Genomic DNA, 18,841 nt, shown 5'->3' on the forward strand with positions numbered 1-18,841 from the left:
CTACGACCTACCCCCGCCCGCGGGGCTTCGTGCATTTACACGTAACTGTCATTGCACCAGGCGCAGCAGAAGCCCGCAAGCTCGTCCCGCAAGAGCGGACGTGGGAAAAAGGAACTGCGCCTGCGCGGCGCCCACACTGAAGATGGTGGCCGCCGCCTTCGCCGGCGCCGCATCCCTGCACTGAGCGCCAGGGAGCCCGGCCGCCTGCCCACACTCGGCATGGCAGCCAAGGGGGCCCGGCAGCGGCCTCGATGGGGCGGCGGGGATTTGGCGGCTCCTGCCCGGCAGCGAGACGAGGGGCCGCCGCTGGCCGCCGAGGAGAACAAAGCCGAGTAGGGGCCGAGAGTGGGGAGGGACAGCCTTGTTTCTCCCCGCCGAGGCGTCCCGGGCCCTCCGAGGGGGGGGCTGGACTACGATTCCCATCACCCCTCAGTCTGCATGGCCCTATGGCAGTTCTGACTGAGGGGTGATGGGAGTTGTAGTCCATCCTCCTTCCTCCCGGTGGGCCCAGACGTTGAAAGGGGGGAGTCGGGTGCTATTAAGGGAACGAGAGTATTGTGGGTTGGCCTGGAGGGGTAAATGGGGAGGGTAGGTGGTGAGAGAAAGGAGGAGCCCCCTTTGGGGGGCTGGGGGGGAATATAAGCAGTGGGCTTGCAGCTCTTTTTAATTCAAACCTAATCGATTAAATTTAAATTGAGCATCCCTCTTGTGGGGCACTTTGATGGGGGGGGAGTCCCTGAAGCTTCCAATCATGGCTTCTTTTTTTTTGGTGGGAAAGAGGTCACCTCTGGGGCACCTGAGGGGTTCCTGGTTCATTTTCAGGTCTTTGTTTGACATTTTACGTTCTTTTTCTTATTTTATTTTGTTGGGAGGCTTTTTTTTTTAAATGGTGGGCAGCCGCCCACTTTCCAAAGCTCCTCGTGGGGAGTGGATATTGGTTTCTCTTCCGTTCCTATAAATCCAAGGGGATTTCAGAGTGATTTTAAGGGTCATTTTTTCAGTGTGATGGTTTCTATAAACAAGTAAGGGGTCTTCTGCTTCCAAAAAGTTACGCTGAAAAGTAACTCTCCTGCTTAGATCCTATTCTGGCTAGGTGCAGGGGCTTTTCTGTGGCGGCACCCTAATTTGGAAGTCTCTCCCAGGAGATACCCACCTGTCCTCCGTTATCTTCTTCCAGAAAGCAATGGACAGCTGGCGTGATCCCCTAGGCATCTGTGGGATAACAGCTGTTCCCTGACGAAACCCCGCTTTTTGATCACCTGTCCTGGGCTTTCCCTCTGTTTAAAATGAAATTTACTTTCATTTTGGTATGTGTTGTTCTGCAACATGGTTGATTTTACTGTGATAGCCCTATTCAAGGCTGAGTTTTTGTTACTGCTCTGGATGCCTCTTGGGGGAAGCAGCGGTATGGAAATAAGAATATCGCACCTCCGCTTAGGCATAGCGCCTCCATTGCCTCCCTCAGCCCTACACCAAGCATCCCATTCTAATACCCTCCAGAAGGCCCCAGCCATTGGGCTGGCAGAGGGCAATCAGAACCATAGCCCATTCGCCTGGAAGGCCCCGAAGAGATTCAGCTCCCCCATATCTCTTCTTGTCCCTGTCCTGTCCTTCCCTAGCTTTAGCTCAGGCACAAACCTGTTCACTTTACAGTTTCCCTGGACTCTTCCTGAGATCTGGAAGCTTTGTGATTGCTTTCTCTAAAATGCTAGTGGGAATGGAGGAACTTTGCTGAGCATCAGCAGTGCTGTGTGTCTTTGTTCCTGCAATGGAAAGCCTTATGGTATCCCCCTTAGTGACATAAACAACAGGAAAGGTAACTGTTTAAACTCTTCTCCCATTCACTTTAATAATAACTGCAAAAATACTTTAAAAAAATACCTTTAACCAGGTTCTCCTGCAGGGTGAGGATTTTGTCTTTATAGATCAGGACAGTCTTAAACTTTGATCCAGGTGGTATTTGATCCATTTAAAACAAGCTCCCAGTAGTGTTTAAGCAATGAATAAATGGGGTTCAGGTCCAAGAGCAGCAGTTTCATCCTGTGATTGTCCAACGGTGACAATCCTTAAATGCACCAATTTGGCCCTCTGATTCTCTCATCAGTCTTTCTGGATGTTCAAAAGGATTCTGTTTTCAAAAGCCGGAATAATTGTCGAAGCAGCACCCTTTTCTTCTGAGCATCCATTGCTACCATTTCTCTCCTTGCCTTCAAAAACAATAACAATTACTTTGGTTTTCTCTTAGATCATCCGGAAGCAAAGCAGGGCATGTCTGGGCTCCTGAAGGATCGACAGCTTTCAAGTGTCTAATCTCAGCCAGGTTCTGTGCAGCTCTGCTAAGTAATATCTCTGACTGTGATGAAACATTTAACTACTGGGAACCTGTGAGTATCCTTCTTGCCTGTGGTGATATGTCTTACTGGCTTGCAGAACTGTGAATGTTGAATCAAGCCTCTTTAATCACTGCTGGATTTAAAAGTCTTGAGTTGTGCTCAGCTGAACCCTCTGGTCTTGTGTGAAACAAGGTCACAGATCCTGCGGAGATTAGTTTCTTAGGGCAAACATCATTGTAGCAAATTCCCCCATTTCTTTTTGATGACTTTGACAGTTACTGGCTGAGTGCTTGGTATTCTTTGTATGCATACCCATGTTGTAGAAAGCAAGATGCTGGAAATTTTCTGTTATGCATGTGTTTCATAGATGCACTACCTCGTTTATGGCAAAGGCTTCCAGACGTGGGAATATTCCCCTGTTTATGCCATTCGCTCCTATGCGTACCTGTGGCTCCATGCCCTCCCAGCCCTGTTCCATGCCAGAATTCTACAGACAAACAAGGTAACGTGCCTATATCGGCTTCTTCTCTGTGATGTTTGCTAAGACTTTGCAAGGGACTTTGGATGTTCTCCCCCCCCCCTTTTTTTTTTTTGTCCTCTTGGTTTCCAGTCCTGTTTTAAGAGCAGCTCAGATGCTTTTTATGACATCTTACTTAGGGTACAGAGACAGGGAGGGGTTAAATGAGAGCTGTCTCCAGTTTGGCCTTTGGAAGGTGCAGACTTACAGAAGGCTGACTTCAGTCCAAGCCACAGTCATGTGTGTCACGGTTCTTTTTTAAGCTGTACCCAATTCAATTGACCCTGACTCAAGAGAGACCCAAAAGCACTGGAACCTGGATGGGGCTTTTCTTTATCTCTCCCTGTAAGGGTTGGGGAGATGCTTTATTTTGGAAAAACCAACATACATATGTGATATGTGAGTGCTTCCTATATTCTGTTCCATTGCTATCTCTATACTACAACAAATTTGACGATTACTACTACTAAGACAATGACTATTACTATTCAATACTCCATTACTATTACCTATTATGCTATTACCTATCACTTTATGTATTATGCCCTATACCAGCGTTTCTCAGCATTGCTGACTTTAAGATGTGGACTTCAACTGGCTGGGGGATTCTGGGAGTTGAAGTCCACACATCTTAAAGTCAGCAAGGTTGAGAAGCACTGATCTACACTATTACTCATATGCATCGACATTTCTTTCTTAAGCCTGTTGTGTCTTAAGGCCCCTCGCTCTGAGATTTTTTCTCCTTTTTCTGTTACTGGCCAGCACGTAGAGCTCTTGCACCTTTTTTACATTCTGCTTTGTCTTGCTGGGCCTCTATACCTCTTTCCCTCTCTTTTGGACCCTCTGCTCCTTCTGAAGGAGAAATGCCTTCTTTCGTTCAGCTGCTGCACTCTGTTTGCTGGTGGCTGCAGAGCTCCAAAACGCGCCTCTTTGCTCACACCTGTCTTAAGGTTGCAGCTTTATTGGCAACTTTGCCCTGCTGATGCTGGGGGAAAGGCTCAGATGGGAGGGAAAGGGGGCAGTGCAGGGGCCTGCAGTTTTGCTGAGCAGCCTCCTCTTCCCCAACATGACAAACTTCCGTGTCTAACCAAATCACGATTTAGTCAACCTAACTGGATTTGCGTGACATACTGAATGGCAAACTGACCACTAGGATTGAGTTGAAAAAAAAAAAACTGGCAGGCTTGTCATTCTGTATCTTGTGTGAGCACAACCACTGTCTGTTTCCAGAAACTGTGTAACCGGAACTGTTTTTCCTAGGTCCTCATATTCTACTTTCTGCGCTGCCTTTTGGCCTTCCTGAGTTGCGTTTGCGAACTTTATTTTTATAAGTGAGTATGGGCAAGTGCCTCCTTGGTTACTGCTGTGCACTGTATCGCTGTTGACCCAGGTGCTGTTGACAGGGTGTTTCTTAATCTGCCGTACAGGTAGTCCTTGTCTTACGACTGTTTGTTTAACGACAGTCCGAAGTTACGACGGCGTTGGAATGCGTGCTTGATGGCCTGTAAAGCACTTCTGAGTGTCACAAAACGTCGCGCACCCCCCCCCCCCGCAGTTACATGATCACATTTTGGGCACTTGGCAGCCGGCTCACATTTACAACTGGTTGCAGCGTCCCATGGTTGCGTGATTGCATTTTGCGACTTTTTTGCTGTTTTCCAGCAAAAAAACCCCATTAGGGAAGCTGGATTTGCTTAACGACTGCCATAAAAGTGGTCTAAAATTGGGTCCGGTCACGTGGTGACTCGACTTACGACCCCAACAATTTATGATGGAAATTCAGCTCCCAATTGTGAGTGTAAGTTGAGGACTGCCTGCATAACTGTTACAGCAAAGTACCCTAGCAAAAATGTAGGCCTGGAGGGGTAAATGGGGAGGGTAGGTGGTGAGAGAAAGGAGGAGCCCCCTTTGGGGGGCTGGGGGGGAATATAAGCAGTGGGCTTGCAGCTCTTTTTAATTCAAACCTAATCGATTAAATTTAAATTGAGCATCCCTCTTGTGGGGCACTTTGATGGGGGGGGAGTCCCTGAAGCTTCCAATCATGGCTTTTGTTTGTTTGTTTGTTTTGGTGGGAAAGAGGTCAGCTCTGGGGCACCTGAGGGGTTCCTGGTTCATTTTCAGGTCTTTGTTTGACATTTTATGTTCTTTGAGCTTGGTGGGTTTCCTGCAGATGTTTCGTCATCAGGCTAGGTAACGTTATCCTTGTCTGAGGGAGCAGAGTTTGTTGGTTGGCAGGCAACCCTATGTAAACAGCCAGCAGACACCACTCCCCCATGTGCTGCTGACGTTACCTGGCCTGGTCATGAGACGTCTGCAGGAGAAGTCCCAAGCTCAGAGAACACCCAGAACCCAGCAGTTCCACTTTGAGCCACATACATTCTTTGCTCTGGTGACAAAACTCTTGGGCATGTTTCCGGATTTCCATGGCTTGTCAGCCGCACTGAAGGCCTGAATCCATTAGAAATCCTAAGAGCTGCTGTGGGTTTGTGGGTTGTTTTTTCCAGGCTATTGAATGGTAGAATACTATTTTAAAAAAAGCATTACAATATTAGATGAATGGGGCACACCCCCAACTGCTATCCCATAGAATATCGTGCCTCTGCTGCTCTGGGGCTGCCCAATGGCTGATGCCCGGAGGGATCTTAGGAAAGAGCGAAGGTGTGAGAGCTCAGGATAGTAAGTGCTGCTTGCAGTTAGTTTTGAAAGGTTCTGAAGTCTGTTACCTCCGGAAGTAGTTTTAGACCATTGGGGTGCCTTGCTGACTTCCACTCTGTTCCACTTGGCCTCGGAGTCTTCCATAAGCAGCACAAGAGTTTTATCGCTGAGCTACCAATAAAGCTGTTCACACAGAGTGCATGGCCCTGCCTTTTCTGAGATTTATTTATTTATTTATTTATTTATTTATATTTATTTATTTATCAAATTTGTCACCGCCCATCTCTTCCCACTGGAGGGACTCTGGGCGGTTTACAACAAAACCCTCAATAAAACAATAAATATATAAAATAAAACCTCTGTGAGATCTCAGCTACATGAGCCATCCTTAACTGCTTTGCCCCGTTGCACCAGAACAGGCTCCGATCCTCTTCTCTGTTTCCTCAGGGCAGTGTGCAAGAAGTTTGGGCTTCACGTGAGCAGGCTTATGCTGGCTTTCTTGATACTTAGTACCGGGATGTTCTGCTCAGTGCCTGGTAAGTTAGAGAAAGGAGTCAGGGAGGGGCTGGTGTCATTTTGCTGTTTGACAGGTAAGGAAATGTTGATAGGCCTTTGGCTTTGGAGAAAGCGGGAGATTAATGGGGACGAGCAAAAATGTTGCAGAGGAGCAAAGCTTAAATTCCTTGCCTAGGCAGATGTTTCCTTCCTTCCCATTCTTCTTTCCTATTCCTGGTTTCAGAGATTGAGCTGGCACTACAGGTGCTTCTCAATCTTTGCTTCGCCCCAAAGACAGCCAGGAGGTTTGGTGTTCAACATTTTGCATTAGGTAGGGTGTGCAGACACTGAGCATCCCAATCTGGGGTTTAGTTTGAGCAGAAGGGGACTATGGAAGCTTTTCACCTTGCTTACTGTAGTTGCCCACCGTTTTTCTTAGGGTGAGAAATTCATCTGGATCCCTCAGGTGTAGCTGTGATAAATTCATGTCTTGTATTCAGGATAAAAAGGGGGAATTGGTTACAAAATCTTTCTGGTGATGAAAGAGGATCTGCATAGTGGCACTTAGGAGCCACTGGAAAGATTCCAAGGTGTATGCCATTCTGTTTTTTAAAATATTTCTATTTAAATGCTTGTATTTTGCTCGTTTATAAAATGTGCCTTGCACATGTTCATTAAAAAAAAAGTAATTAAGAACATTGAATTTTAAAAGTTGCACTTTAAGAAGGAATACTTCAGCAACAGTTCTAAAAACATATTAAAACCCCTTTTAAATTTCTAGAGCAGTGTTTCTCAGCCTTGGCAGCTTGAAGATGTGTAGACTTCAACTCCCAGCAAGGCTGGCTGGGGAATTCTGGGAGTTGAAGTCCACACATCTTCAAGCTGCCAAGGCTGAGAAACACTGCTCTCGGAAGACAGGACAGCAATTACATCCTGCCAGAAACACACAGCGCTACTTGGCAATCAAATATATGTTGCTTCTTGTGGTGTAATTCCACGTAGGATTTCAGAGTACCCAGGGAATTTCTTTAATATTAAGCAGAATAACGCAGACCAATGTGATCTATTCTTACTGCCACTGATTCTCTGCAGTTTCAGGAGGAAAAAGATTAGCTCCTGATTCTTGCAGCCCATCCTTTTCATGCACAAATTTGCATGCTAAGTCAAATCCCTCTTTCTGGCTGCCTGCTCTTGGAATGCTCTGGGCTCCGTCCTGAGACAGCTGTATCCCGTTGCGGCAGGCGGGCGGGTGGTTTGCCCTAGGTTCTAGAGACTGACTTCTGTTGTGCGTCCTCTGCTTTCCAGCCTTCCTCCCCAGCAGCTTCTGCATGTATTGCACCATCGTAGCAATGACAGGGTGGTACATGGACAGAATATCTTTGGCAGTCCTGGGCATCGCTGCAGGAACCATTGTGGGTTGGCCCTTCAGTGCAGCGCTTGGGTAAGTGGGCACCAGAAGGAGGGATGCTGGAAGCATTCAGGGTGGCAGGAGGCAAACAGCAGGCTCCAGAGGGTCATTTGGGAACTGGGATTGGAGGGCGTTTCCCAAGCACCATCCTCTCTGTCTAAGCAGAGAGTTAAAGATTTGGTTAAGGAGCAGCGAAAGCCACCGCAAGAATTCGCAGTTCTTATAAGGGGCATCCTGGCCAGAGATAGTTGGCTTGGCACCTGTTCTGCTCCTGGCGCCACACCTCAATTTTTTTCATTTTAAAAGTGACAACAGTCTGGTAGAAATCTAGCCGGCCTCCCACATCATCTCCATTTAGAAGAATGCTTCTTGGTCTGCTGGAGACCTGCAGGGGATTCTTGGAAATTGAAAATGGAGGGCTGGGTTTAATAGTCTGCTCACTTCCTGGGGAAAATGGCAAAGAGACGCTAAGGGGTGGAAAACTTCTGGGGAGGGAGGAAGAGGCAAGAGGACAGCCACTCTGATGATGTGCCTTTTGGTAAAATGAGTGTCTGTGGCCAAGCACACCTGTCGTGGCACGCCCTCCGTGAGAATGCATGCAACCTGCCCTTAAGCTTCAGTGTGCCAGCTGAGCCAGAATAGTTTCCTGCCCCTTCACTAATACATCCCCGGTCCTCCTTTGGGCAGACTCCCAATTGCCTTTGACTTTCTGGTCCTGAAAAGACAGTGGAAGAATTTCCTGCAGTGGTCTGTGGTGGCTCTGCTCGTGTTTCTGGTGAGTCTTTCAGAGTTGTGGTGGAGCGGCAGGTGGGGGCGAGAGGGAATGAGGGCCCGGTCCTTTCCGGGGGGGCTCATTAGGATGTGCCCCTTCCCCTCCTTCGTGGGCTCTTCCTCCCCAGTCCTGGAAGCCAGGCCTGAAAGCTTCTAGCCCAGTGTTTCTCAACCTTGGCAACTTTAAGACATGTGGACGTCAACTCCCAGAATTCCCCAGTCAGCATGCTGGCTAGGGAGTTCTGGGAATTGAAGTCCACACATCTTAAAGTTGCCAAGGTTGAGAAACACTGATCCAGGGCATTCCTAGCAGACCCCTGGATCCAGCCAGCAGCATAGGGCTGTGGTGTTCTCTTTATTTTATTTTTAACATGGGAGGTGTGGGGAGAAGCCATACATTGTGGTGAAACTATAGTGAGAGTATGCATATATACTCTCAACTGCTTTTGGTGGGTTTGTACGCACCCTTTTGCGCTTGAGGACAAAGATGTCTTATTCACGCTGAGCTGGAGTTCCGCCTGTTGTTTCAAAACCGGGAAATTCCAGCAACGGCACAACCTTGTCCAACCTTGTGCAGGAGAAAGCTCTGAACTGTGGTCTGCTTTTCAATGAAGGTGCCCCTGGTGGCCATTGACAGCTACCACTATGGGAAGTTGGTGATAGCGCCGCTCAACATCGTTGTGTATAATGTCTTCACCCCACACGGGCCAGACCTTTATGGTGAGTCCACCTTCAGGGCACGAGGAAATGCTCTGGGATGGGGGGGGGTCCTGCAGCCTTTCTTCCTTCCCCTTCCCCAGTTACTGGGCTCTGGCACCAGGCTTTAGTTCGGAGATGCTGTGACGGAAGCCTCCCGGTAGGAGCAGAGCCCTCAGAAAAGCTGGGGATGTTCCATTTATTTTCTGGAGGCCAAAGAGCTGAACCGGTGGGCCTCGTGGGCCTTCTCTGGGGATAAATTTGGTCAGCCAAACAAGGCAGCTCATAGCCCCTGAGGAAGCTTGATTCGGATTTGTTGAGCCTTTCTTTTCCTCCACGGCCAGGATGCCGAATCCCCAGACCGCTGACATCTCAACGCCATCTCCCCTAATTGCAGAGGTCTGTCCCAGCCTGCCTCCCAAAATCAGGCAGACGATGCAGCGCGGGGCGTGCTTCCTCCTCCTCTCCTTCTAGATCCCATCCCTTCCCCCAGGTGCTCCGTGGGATTCTCCCAGGATTCTTGCCACGAGCTGGTGGGTTCTGGAGGGGAGCATCTTACCTCTTTCTCCGTCACCCCCTGCAGGGACAGAGCCCTGGTCCTTCTACTTTGTAAATGGCTTCCTGAACTTCAACGTGGCCTTCGTCCTGGCACTGCTGGCCTTGCCGTTGACTTCCCTGATGGAGAGCCTCTTGCAGAAGTTTCGTGGTGAGCATCGCAGGGGGCAGAGGGGGGCTTTCCCGAGAGTTCCTGGCCAGACCCAGCCCAGGATCTGCAGCTGCCTCCGAACATGAAACATCTCAAGCTTGAATGGACTGCTCTGACCATTGGGGAAGCCTTCTGAGCCCAAAAGAACTTTTTCAGCTTTCTAGTGCAGGAAAGAGGCTGTCTTGTCCACCCAAAAAGCATTTTGAGCTTGAGGCCGCTTTGAGGGGTCGGAACAGCCCGTCTCAAACCCAAAGTGCCTGTTTTGAATTTGAGGCCTTTTGCACTCTTCTGATAAGCCTCTCTACCACATTTGGGGGGATGCATTGGTATGGATCAGGGCTCCTCAACCTTGGGAACTTTAAGATGTGTGGACTTCAACTCCCAGAATTCCCCAGCCAGCATGGCTAGCTGGGGAATTCTGGGAGTTGAAGTCCACACATCTTAAAGTTCCCATGGTTGAGGAACCCTGATATGGATGAATGGGGGATGTATGAAAGGAAGCCCGAGGGCCTCTGCCCAGCATTTTCTAGCAGACTATCAACACAGGGACTCCTTGTAATCACAGGGAGTCACAGCCTCACTGGTCGACCTATCTTAAGCAATTCTGAGTCCTCCTTAAGACCTCAAGAGGAACACAGCCCAAACTAGGTTAATAGAAATCCTGGCAACCTGTGACCTTTAGCAGGTCTCCCAGAAATGGGTTAGTTGCCCACATTTTACTTAGATTCTCTGATTCTGGGAGCCTGCCTTGATAAGTCCCTGCAATTTTCTTGGCAAGGTTTTTCAGAAGTGGTTTGCCATTGCCTCCTTCCTAGAGCTGAGAGAGGGTGACGGGCCCAAGGTTACTCAGCTGGCTTTGTGCCTAAGGCAGGATTAGAACTCACAGCCTCCTGCTTTCTAGCCTGGTGTCTTAACCCAGTGTTTCTCAACCTTGGCAACTTGAAGATGGGTGGACTTCAACTCCCAGAATTCCCCAGCCGGATTTGCTGGCTGGGGAATTCTGGGAGTTGAAGTCCACCCATCTTCAAGTTGCCAAGGTTGAGAAATGCTGACTTAGTGTTCCTGATCCAAGGCAGGATAGCTCCTACTTCCAATGAAATCCACTAGAGTGCAGCAGCTATCCACGTCTAGCAGAAGGCATGTTCAGGGGAAACACTCGGGCCTCCTGCCAGCCAAGCCAGCACCCACCGGAAGGCGAGGCCGAGAGGCTGGTCCCCCCCTCTTGTTCTTTTCTTCACCAATTTTTCTTGCCTGTCAGCAGTGCGCTTCGCTCCCACCAGTGGCGAAATGCTTATGCCATCGCTTTCTTTCCCACCCCAAGTGTTTCCTTCTGAGGAGTGTTCCATTTTTTGACCCCCACGCATGCACACACCCCTTTGCCAATTGGATAATGGATTATTTTTAAATAAACTATTTCCTGCTTCTTTGGCAGGGCGAGGTGGGGTGCCTTCCTTTCTCTTAAGGGAGAGAACGCGCTGCCTCCTCGTGATGGAGGTTCAGAAACGCCCATCCCTGCACAAACTGTTCATTTATTTTTTGGCCTGAGAGGGCAAAGACTTTCCTCTTCAGGGGTGAGGGGAAAGGTTCGCCAGGCCTGGCAGGTAGCTGGCCTTCTAAAGAGGGCCCCTGACTTCTCCCCCTGTGGTTGCTCCTTCTTTACCTTCTCTTTCGGTTTGTTCCTCACCGCAGTCCAGAACCTGGGCCGCCCGTACTGGCTGACGCTCTCCCCCATGTACATCTGGATCCTGATTTTCTTCAGCCAGCCCCACAAGGAGGAGAGGTTTCTGTACCCCATCTACCCCCTGATTTGCCTCTGTGGAGCAGTGGGACTCTCGGCCCTCCAGGTGCGTTGGGGGGGAGAAACAATGGTGGGGCAGCGCATGAGAGGGCAGGAACGAAGTGGTTCCCCCGGCAGGCCTCGCTCTCGAGCAGAGAACGTGAGCTGCCGTTGCCTCCCTGCCCCTGGGCTCCAAGGCACCAGCGCTTGTCATGAGAACTTTGACACCACAGGGGCAGAAACGGTGCCCGACCTTTTATGAAATTGCCCGGAGCCGAATTCCAGAAAATCGGAAGACAGCAGCAGTTTTGCATCTCGGTCGTTCATTGTAGTGCACTTAAAGCTTTGATTGTGCAGTTGTGTCTACCTTCTGTGGGCCCCCGTTCCCAAAAATAGGCATTGGTGGCAAGCCAAAAACTTAAAGAGGCTTTTCTCCCCTCTTTCCATGCAAGAGGGTGGCATCCTTCCTGCTGTCTTTCTGGATCCTGGATTGGTCACTTGAGGCTTCTGGTCTCTGACATCTTTGTTTGGACTTTTGCGCATCCTCCCTCCTTTCTGAATGTAAATGGTGCTCACGGTTTTTCCTGTCCCCCTCCAGAAATGCTACCACTTTGTATTCCAACGGTACCGTCTGGAGCATTACACCGTCTCTTCCAACTGGCTGGCGCTGGGCACGGTCCTTGTCTTCGGCCTCCTCTCCTTTTCCCGTTCGGTGGCTTTATTCAGAGGTTGGTTTTGGCAAGGCAAGGAGAGCATCCCATTCGTGAGCCACAGAGCAGTTAACCAAAAGATAGTTTGAAGGGACCGTGTCCTCTTCCCCGTCCCACCCCCAACTTTATCCCCCGCAGTGATCTGCCAGGTTGCAGCCAGACCCCCGGGGAGAGGCATCTCGGGGACTTACGCACTGATAAATCATCCAGCTACTGTATGATGATTGGCCAAGAGTTTGTCGAACATGGCTTTCTATAAGTCTTGGTTCCCTATATCTTTCAGGGGGCAGGGAGGGAGGCCAAATCTGATCCTCCTCTTCTAAGCAACACTGTGTCCATAATGTCGGGGGGCTTCTTGGTGAGGGAGATAGGTTGCAGCGTCCCATGGTCACGTCATCACACTTTGTGATGTTTTATGTGTTTTCCAGCAAAGCCCATTGGGGAAGCTGATTTTCTTAATGACCACCATAAAAATGGTTGTAAAATTGGGTCTGGTCACATGACTTGACTTATGACCGCAACGACTTACGATGGAAATTCCGGTCCCAATTGTGGTCCCAGTGAGGGCAGTGTTTTTCAACCTTGGCCACTTTAAGATGGTTGACTTCAACTCCCAGAATTCTGGGAGTTGAAGTCCACCCATTTTTAGTTTGAGGGACACACCGGCTAGATTTCAAAGGCTTGCTGGTTTTGTCAGCCCAAGTACCAGTGGCTGGCTTTTCTCATCCTCTTCCCATTTGCTGCTTTTCCTGTCCAGGCTACCACGGGCCTCTGGACCTGTATCCGGAGTTCCACAGAATTGCCACTGATCCCACAATCCACACTGTGCCCGAAGGGAGGCCAGTCCACGTCTGTGTTGGGAAGGAGTGGCACCGGTTTCCCAGCAGCTTCCTTCTCCCGGAGAAGTACGTTCCCAGTCAAAATAGGAGCATGGTGCCTGCCTGGGGGCACAGGGGGTACCCCTCATGCCAGCAGTAAGGGAGCCACGCCTGTGCCATGAAGCGGGGGGAGGCAGGAGGCCTTGTTGAGGGAGCAGCCATCGCTTGGAAAAGGGCTTGCTTTTTTTCAGGACTTTGCCCCCTTTTTTAAAACCATGATTTGCCTCTATCACTCATAAAAACCAGGCGGAGTTTCAATTGCACCATTGCTGCCAGGAGCATGCCCGAAGCAAGCCTTCTTAGAGCCTTGTGCTTCTCTGTATTGTGCTCCCTGCTCTGGGAGAATGCCGTGGGGCTGGGCCTGTTGGGTGTCCCGCTTTGCCCGTTTGCACCATGTTGCCAGGGTGCCCCTGCGCTGCCAGCCAGCCAGTCCCAATCCCTCAGGCCTGTGGTCCGCCTTCATCTTGTGCTCACTCGTGAAAAGCCCAGGAATGTCCTTTAAAAACGCATCCACCTTCTCCCTGCAGTTGGCAGCTTCAGTTCATCGCCTCCGAATTCAGGGGCCAGTTGCCAAAACCGTTTGCCAAGGGGCCGGCAGCCACCCGCGTCATTCCCACAGACATGAATGACCAAAACAAAGAAGAACCTTCCAGATACGTGAGTGGAAGTTCCTTCCTTCAATCTACGCCCGTCTCTTGCAGCTCAGCATTCTACAGCGCAATGTTTTTACCCAAAATCTTGCAGTTGGACCAGTGGCCTCTGACCTGCTCCGGGCAGGGAGGCTGCAGTGAATCTGGGTCACCAAATGCTTCTGTCTGCATGCTGTGAGGACGGGCTCCTTGGTGATCAGTCTGTTGTGCAGACTTGACTTTGTGACTTTTTTTTCTGATTAATCTCCCGAATCACACCCTTCGAAAATTGGGGATTTGTTGCTCAAATTTGGAGGGGGCCTATGACAGCTGCAGAACTGGGGCTGGGGGATACCTGCCGCCCTCCCTAGAGATTCCTGGAAAGCGGGGGCTGAAATTCTCCCCAGCTGCAGTAGCAGCGTCTTCCAGGTGTTCCTCTTGTGTGGTGGGGACCAGCAGCCCTGCTTCCTGCTGCCCAGGGAGTCGAGAGGCCCTCGCATCACCACGTGCCCTTTTCTCCTGCAGTTTGATGTGTCCAAATGCCATTACCTGGTGGATCTCGATAGCCCCGACGAAGCCCCCCGAGAGCCCAGGTACGCGGCTAACAAGGAAGAGTGGATCACCATTGCTTATAAGCCCTTCTTGGACAGTTCAAGGTAAGAGGCAAGGCAAGCTGGCAGCGCAGGAAAGCCCGCACTGCCTCCTGGGTGGGAGCGCCTGGGATGCCAGTTGTTCCTGTTTGGGTGACTGGGTTGGCGGCACGTCAGACCAGTTGCCCTCTTTGAGCCAAGAAGGGCTGGTCTCCCGTGAGAGATCAGGCTGCAGGTCATCCGCAGTGATTTCTTTCTCCCCCAACCTGCCCCTGCCAGGCAAGTTTATCAGGGCATGAAGTTCGCCCAACCCCATCACTTCTCAACTCATGGGTGTCTTTGGTCATCTTCCCCCCCCCCCCCGGCCAGGGGTGACAGAGGAGCTGCCAGCTGGCAGTTATGGGGGTCCTGGAAAAAGTGGCCAGATGCAAGAGCCGTCTCAGGCAGAGGAGGGAGAAGGTGGCTCTGAGGTGCCTGCGGCTGCGTCTCCTCTCCCATCCTGGTGGGGGGTGGCGGCAGCAGCCTTCCCCGGGGCTCAGCCGGAGCATCTGGGTTCCCCACGCATTGCAGAGCGAGACACAAAAGGGCGGGGGCTGGAGAATGCCTTCCTTTTTACAGAAGGAAGCATAATTGCTTGATGAGCGGGTGGGTGGGAAGCAGGCAGGGTGAGAATCTCCCCAAGGGGAGTGCGGTGGGAGAGGGTGTTACAGGCTGCCACTTCGGGGGAGGATGGGAACAGCCGGCCAAATCCCCCACGGAGGGAGGGGGGGCCGTAGCAAGGCGGCTCCCGTCGCTCTGCAGGTGCCGATGGCATTTCTCAGCCGGTGCCCGTCCTTTAGATGCCCCGTTTAAAGACGCTGCAAGCAGGTCCGGCCAGAATGAGTGTGACAGGTGGACAGAGCAAGGAATACATTGTGGGTGCTCAGGCTCGCTTGTGGTCACCCCATGCTCCTGGTGCTGCCCTGATCCCCATGTGCTCTAATTCAGGAACCACAGGGAGGTCACACTCGGCACACACTCCGACGTACGTCTGCCTTGTTTTGGGTGTCCCGGCAGGGAGAGAGCGGCAACATCTGAATTTGGCTCCTGGCAATGGACTGAGTCCCCACGGCCACCTTTCTTCTCCTTCTGCCCCAGGAGCTGAGGGAAGGGCCCCCCGCAATTAGCTTGGAGCAGAGCAAGCGGGGAATCCTCTGGGGGGGCTCCTGCATGGGCAGAGAGGGAGAGGGAGCCCAGGGGGACACCTGTCCCCCTCCAAGCCCTGGCTGCCCCGCCCTTGACCCAAAGAAAGAGCGGCAGAGTGAGAAAGGTGCTCTTCCTGACTGCGGGCTGCTTTCAGGGGCCAGAATGTGGCCGAGGCGGGAGCGTCCAGTGGCTGATTGCGAGCCAGCCCGACCTTGTGGTGAGTGGCCGGCTGGCCGGCTACATCTGGACACCCTTCCCATCCCCCCCAAGGGCAGACACCTGCTAAGCAGGCCAGCCCAAACGTCCAGCAGGCCTTGTTCGAACCGATGGCCAGGCTGGCAGTGGGCGCTGCTCGGGTGGCTGATGGGGGTCAAGCGTTTCCCGCTTTGGGGCTTAACGTGGAGCATGTCAGGGCGGTGAGAAACCCACACTGTGTGGGTTTCTGAGTTTTCCAATAACGTTGTGGCAGAATCTGTTGCTGCGGATTAGAGAGGAAGGAAGGAAGGGGCCGGGGTGTGTGTGTGTGTGTGCGGAAGGGGGAGGATGCTCCCGCCCCCCCCAACTCCACAGCACGGTCCTTTGACCTTCTTGCAAGGGCTGCTCTGCTCCTTCCCGGGGAAACGGAGCCACTCTGCTCTGCCCGCCGGATTCCTGCTTGCTGAACCAAGAGCTGCTGGGGCGCCAGAGTCCCCCGCTGACGTCGGCGAGAGCCGCAGCAGCTCTCCCCGGGCTCTGATAAATGGTGCTGCTAATTGAATTAGAGAACACTCAGAGCCATTGACTAATTATGGTGCTCGGGTAGCAGCTTTGCTTGGGCCCGTTGGCTGAGTGCTCTGATCCTGCAGCTGGAAGGGCAGGGTGGACCGGGGCTCACAGCTGGGGCTCTGGAGCACAGGCCTGCGTTCTCACACGCTGCCGCCCCCCCCATCTTCCTTTCCCCCAGTTCTTCCAGGGCAGGGGCTCAGTGGCCCTCCTCCGTCTGAACCCACGGCCAGCCTTGGCCGAGCCACTTGGCAGGCACCTGGCAAGCCCCTGAAAGCCATCTCCCCTCCCAGCCAGTGGGGACCCCCCCCCGATTTGCCCATCATCTTGAGCAAGGACGTGTGGCTTTGCCGTGTGACAAGGGACTGCCTTCCAAAGAGTAGAGTGAGGTGTGTGCATGGACCCGGCAGAATGAGTCACTAGGGCAGAGCCAGAGCCAGAGCAAAAAGATTTGTTGGAATTAAATTTCAGTTTCTTGAAATACGGCTCATACAATTTCTCCCCAGCTATTTAGTCACCTTCCCTGTCATATTAAAATACCGTTTGGAGGCGCCTGAAGGGATCACATTCAAGGCTTCCAAGGAAGCTTGAGGGTTGCTTTTAAAGCCGTCCTGTCCTCGTCTAGGTCCTCGAGGATGTTTCGGGCTTTCTACGTTCCTTTCCTCTCTGACCAACAGACGAAATATATGAACTACACGATACTAAAGCCTCGGCGGGCAAAACTTGGCCGGAAGAAGTCTGGAGGCTAAAGGCTTCCGAGGCTGAAGAACTTTGCAGCCAGCCAGAGATCCTGGCTTCCTCTTCAGGTTTCTTGATCTCTCCCCAGTTTTGCAAGTCTGGCCTAAGAGGGCCTGGAAGAAAAAAAAGAAGAAGAAAAACCTGCTGTGTTTGTGATGGTTTCCCATTTTTTGGTTGGCTGTTCTGTGAGACGAGGAGATCTGATAGTTCCTTTTCAGAAACACCTCCAGGAAAATATTAACAAGGTGCTCTTCATTCTGGTTAAGGAAGCCACAGGAGCAGACCAAATTCCTGGCTGCAGAGTGGGGCTGTGCTGTGCTGTGCTGCTGTGGGGTTTGGGCCATTTCCAACCCGCCCCCCAAAGAACCACCCCTGCCTATCTGCCCTGGAGCAAAAGCCTCTGGTTGATGTTTTGAGAGGCCTTGCGAGGTCACAGCAAGAGCCCCTGCCAGAAAGAACAAGGCCCCCATGGGTCTTTGGTGGGGGAGGGGCGGGGGTCCTTGGCTCACCCTGAGCCAAAATAATTTGCACTTAAAAAAACCTTGTTATCATGCGGTTCAGCAAAATGTGATTTGTGTGACCTTCCTTTTTCAACCGCGCCACCGTCTTTCCTGTCAGCTACTGCCAAAAGACACCTTTTTAGAATTTTCCTTTTGGCTCTTCACTGGGTTCCAGATCCATCGTGAAACACCTGGCTAGGCTGTGTTTCTAGATCTGCAGAGGGATGGGAAAGAGGCATCCGCCGATCGTCCCCCACTGCTGGCCGTGAAATGCCGTGGTTTCATTCCATCTGTCCCCCGTCACGAGTCTGTGACTTGAGTGTTGATTAAAAAGGAAATTGGCCTTGGCCATCCTATATGTGGCTTTTTACCTAGGAGGAGGAAAGCAAGTTACTGTTTTCTCCCCTGCCCCATTTAACAGACGCAGCCCGGCGGAGTGATGCGTAGACCTGGCAGTGGGCAAAAGCAGCCGATATGGTGCAAGAGATGAAACAAGGGTGCTTTATTCCACAATGGGAAACGAAGGGCCACTTGCAAGGCTCCAGGAGGAACAGAAGGTGAAGCGGGGAACCCCAGGAGCTGGGGCGGGGAGGAGCTGCACATCCACCTAAAATTGTGCCGCCTTGTTTGAAACTTGCAAATAAGTTCCCTCGAGTGCAGAGGTATGCAACCTGAGGTCTCCTGTTTATTTTATTTTATTTTATTATTTTTATTTGTTTTATTAAACAAAATTATACAGCCGCCCAACTCACACACAGTGACGCCAGGCACCTTACAAAATTAGGCCGCCCTGAAGGCTTTGAGAGAATACCTGGAGACCTCAAAAATTGCTACCTAGTTGTAATTATTAATGTGACCGAATGGGAGATTATTAAATGCATGATTGGACCTAGCCTATCAATCCAGTCACCGAATGCAGTCGAGCTTTCGTCCAGCTCAGTTGTTCTTCTGGCCCAGGAAAGGATATTGCTGCTGTTGGAGCACTTTGGGGAAATGACCACGTCTCTGTTAAGGTTCACCTGAAATTCCTAAAGGTTTTTTCTTCTCCCCCCTTCCCTTGCAAGGATCTGACCATTTCATGGTCAATTGTGTAGTTAAAAGGGCCTCTGTACTTTCCAGTCCTTTCTGTAATTTAGCCCCACGTGTTTGTTGCCCAGGAAGAGTCCCTGGAAACAGCGGAAAGAGCAATGGGTGTGTTCCTTTGGTGTCCTCCTGCAGATCCCAGCTGGTCCAAAGGACAGCAAATGCAAATTTTGTCACGTCCGGCTGGGGTGGAGGGACAGAATTCTGGGAAACAGAGGGGGCAAAGGGAGAATTTGCAAACGTTTTCCTTGGACAGAAAGTTAACAATTGCACCCCAGTGAGTTGCCCATTTGGCAGTGGCTGGCGGAGGTGGATCAGCCGGTCCCCTGTGGCGAGGAAGTTGGCTTTTCGCTCTTACTTGCTACCGGTCGCGAGCCCTTTTCCCCACGCGCAGAGGGGCAGCATACG

The 18,841-nt window shown here is 51.3% G+C and overlaps 1 protein-coding gene across 2 annotated transcripts; it reads left to right on the top strand.

Moving 5' to 3' along the window:
• The first annotated feature begins 136 nt into the window (after positions 1-136).
• ALG9 (ALG9 alpha-1,2-mannosyltransferase) lies at positions 137-17,268 on the top strand. 2 transcript variants are annotated; one of them, XM_063311253.1, is made up of 15 exons: positions 137-332; positions 2,246-2,384; positions 2,701-2,835; positions 4,111-4,181; positions 5,953-6,041; positions 7,306-7,441; positions 8,096-8,183; positions 8,794-8,899; positions 9,459-9,581; positions 11,271-11,425; positions 11,957-12,086; positions 12,826-12,973; positions 13,474-13,603; positions 14,101-14,231; positions 16,738-17,268. In XM_063311253.1, the coding sequence occupies exons 1-15, from the start codon at positions 220-222 to the stop codon at positions 16,859-16,861; spliced, it is 1,818 nt and encodes a 605-aa protein (XP_063167323.1). In that variant the 5' UTR covers positions 137-219; the 3' UTR covers positions 16,862-17,268. The 2 variants fall into 2 exon arrangements, with proteins under 2 accessions (XP_063167323.1, XP_063167324.1); XM_063311254.1 differs by lacking the exon at positions 4,111-4,181 and having other exon boundaries at positions 221-332; positions 16,738-17,265.
• The last annotated feature ends 1,573 nt before the right edge of the window (positions 17,269-18,841 follow it).

This window comes from Candoia aspera, chromosome 9 (genome assembly GCF_035149785.1).
Source record: "Candoia aspera isolate rCanAsp1 chromosome 9, rCanAsp1.hap2, whole genome shotgun sequence".
Taxonomy (NCBI): domain Eukaryota; kingdom Metazoa; phylum Chordata; class Lepidosauria; order Squamata; family Boidae; genus Candoia; species Candoia aspera.

Bases quoted from the DNA above. Each gene is read 5' to 3' on its own strand.
- ALG9 (XM_063311253.1), top strand. From the start codon at position 220: ATGGCAGCCAAGGGGGCCCGGCAGCGGCCTCGATGGGGCGGCGGGGAT. The intron at 6,042-7,305 runs GTAAGTTAGAGA...TCTGCTTTCCAG, and splicing joins GATGTTCTGCTCAGTGCCTG to CCTTCCTCCCCAGCAGCTTC. The intron at 13,604-14,100 runs GTGAGTGGAAGT...TTTCTCCTGCAG, and splicing joins AAGAAGAACCTTCCAGATAC to TTTGATGTGTCCAAATGCCA.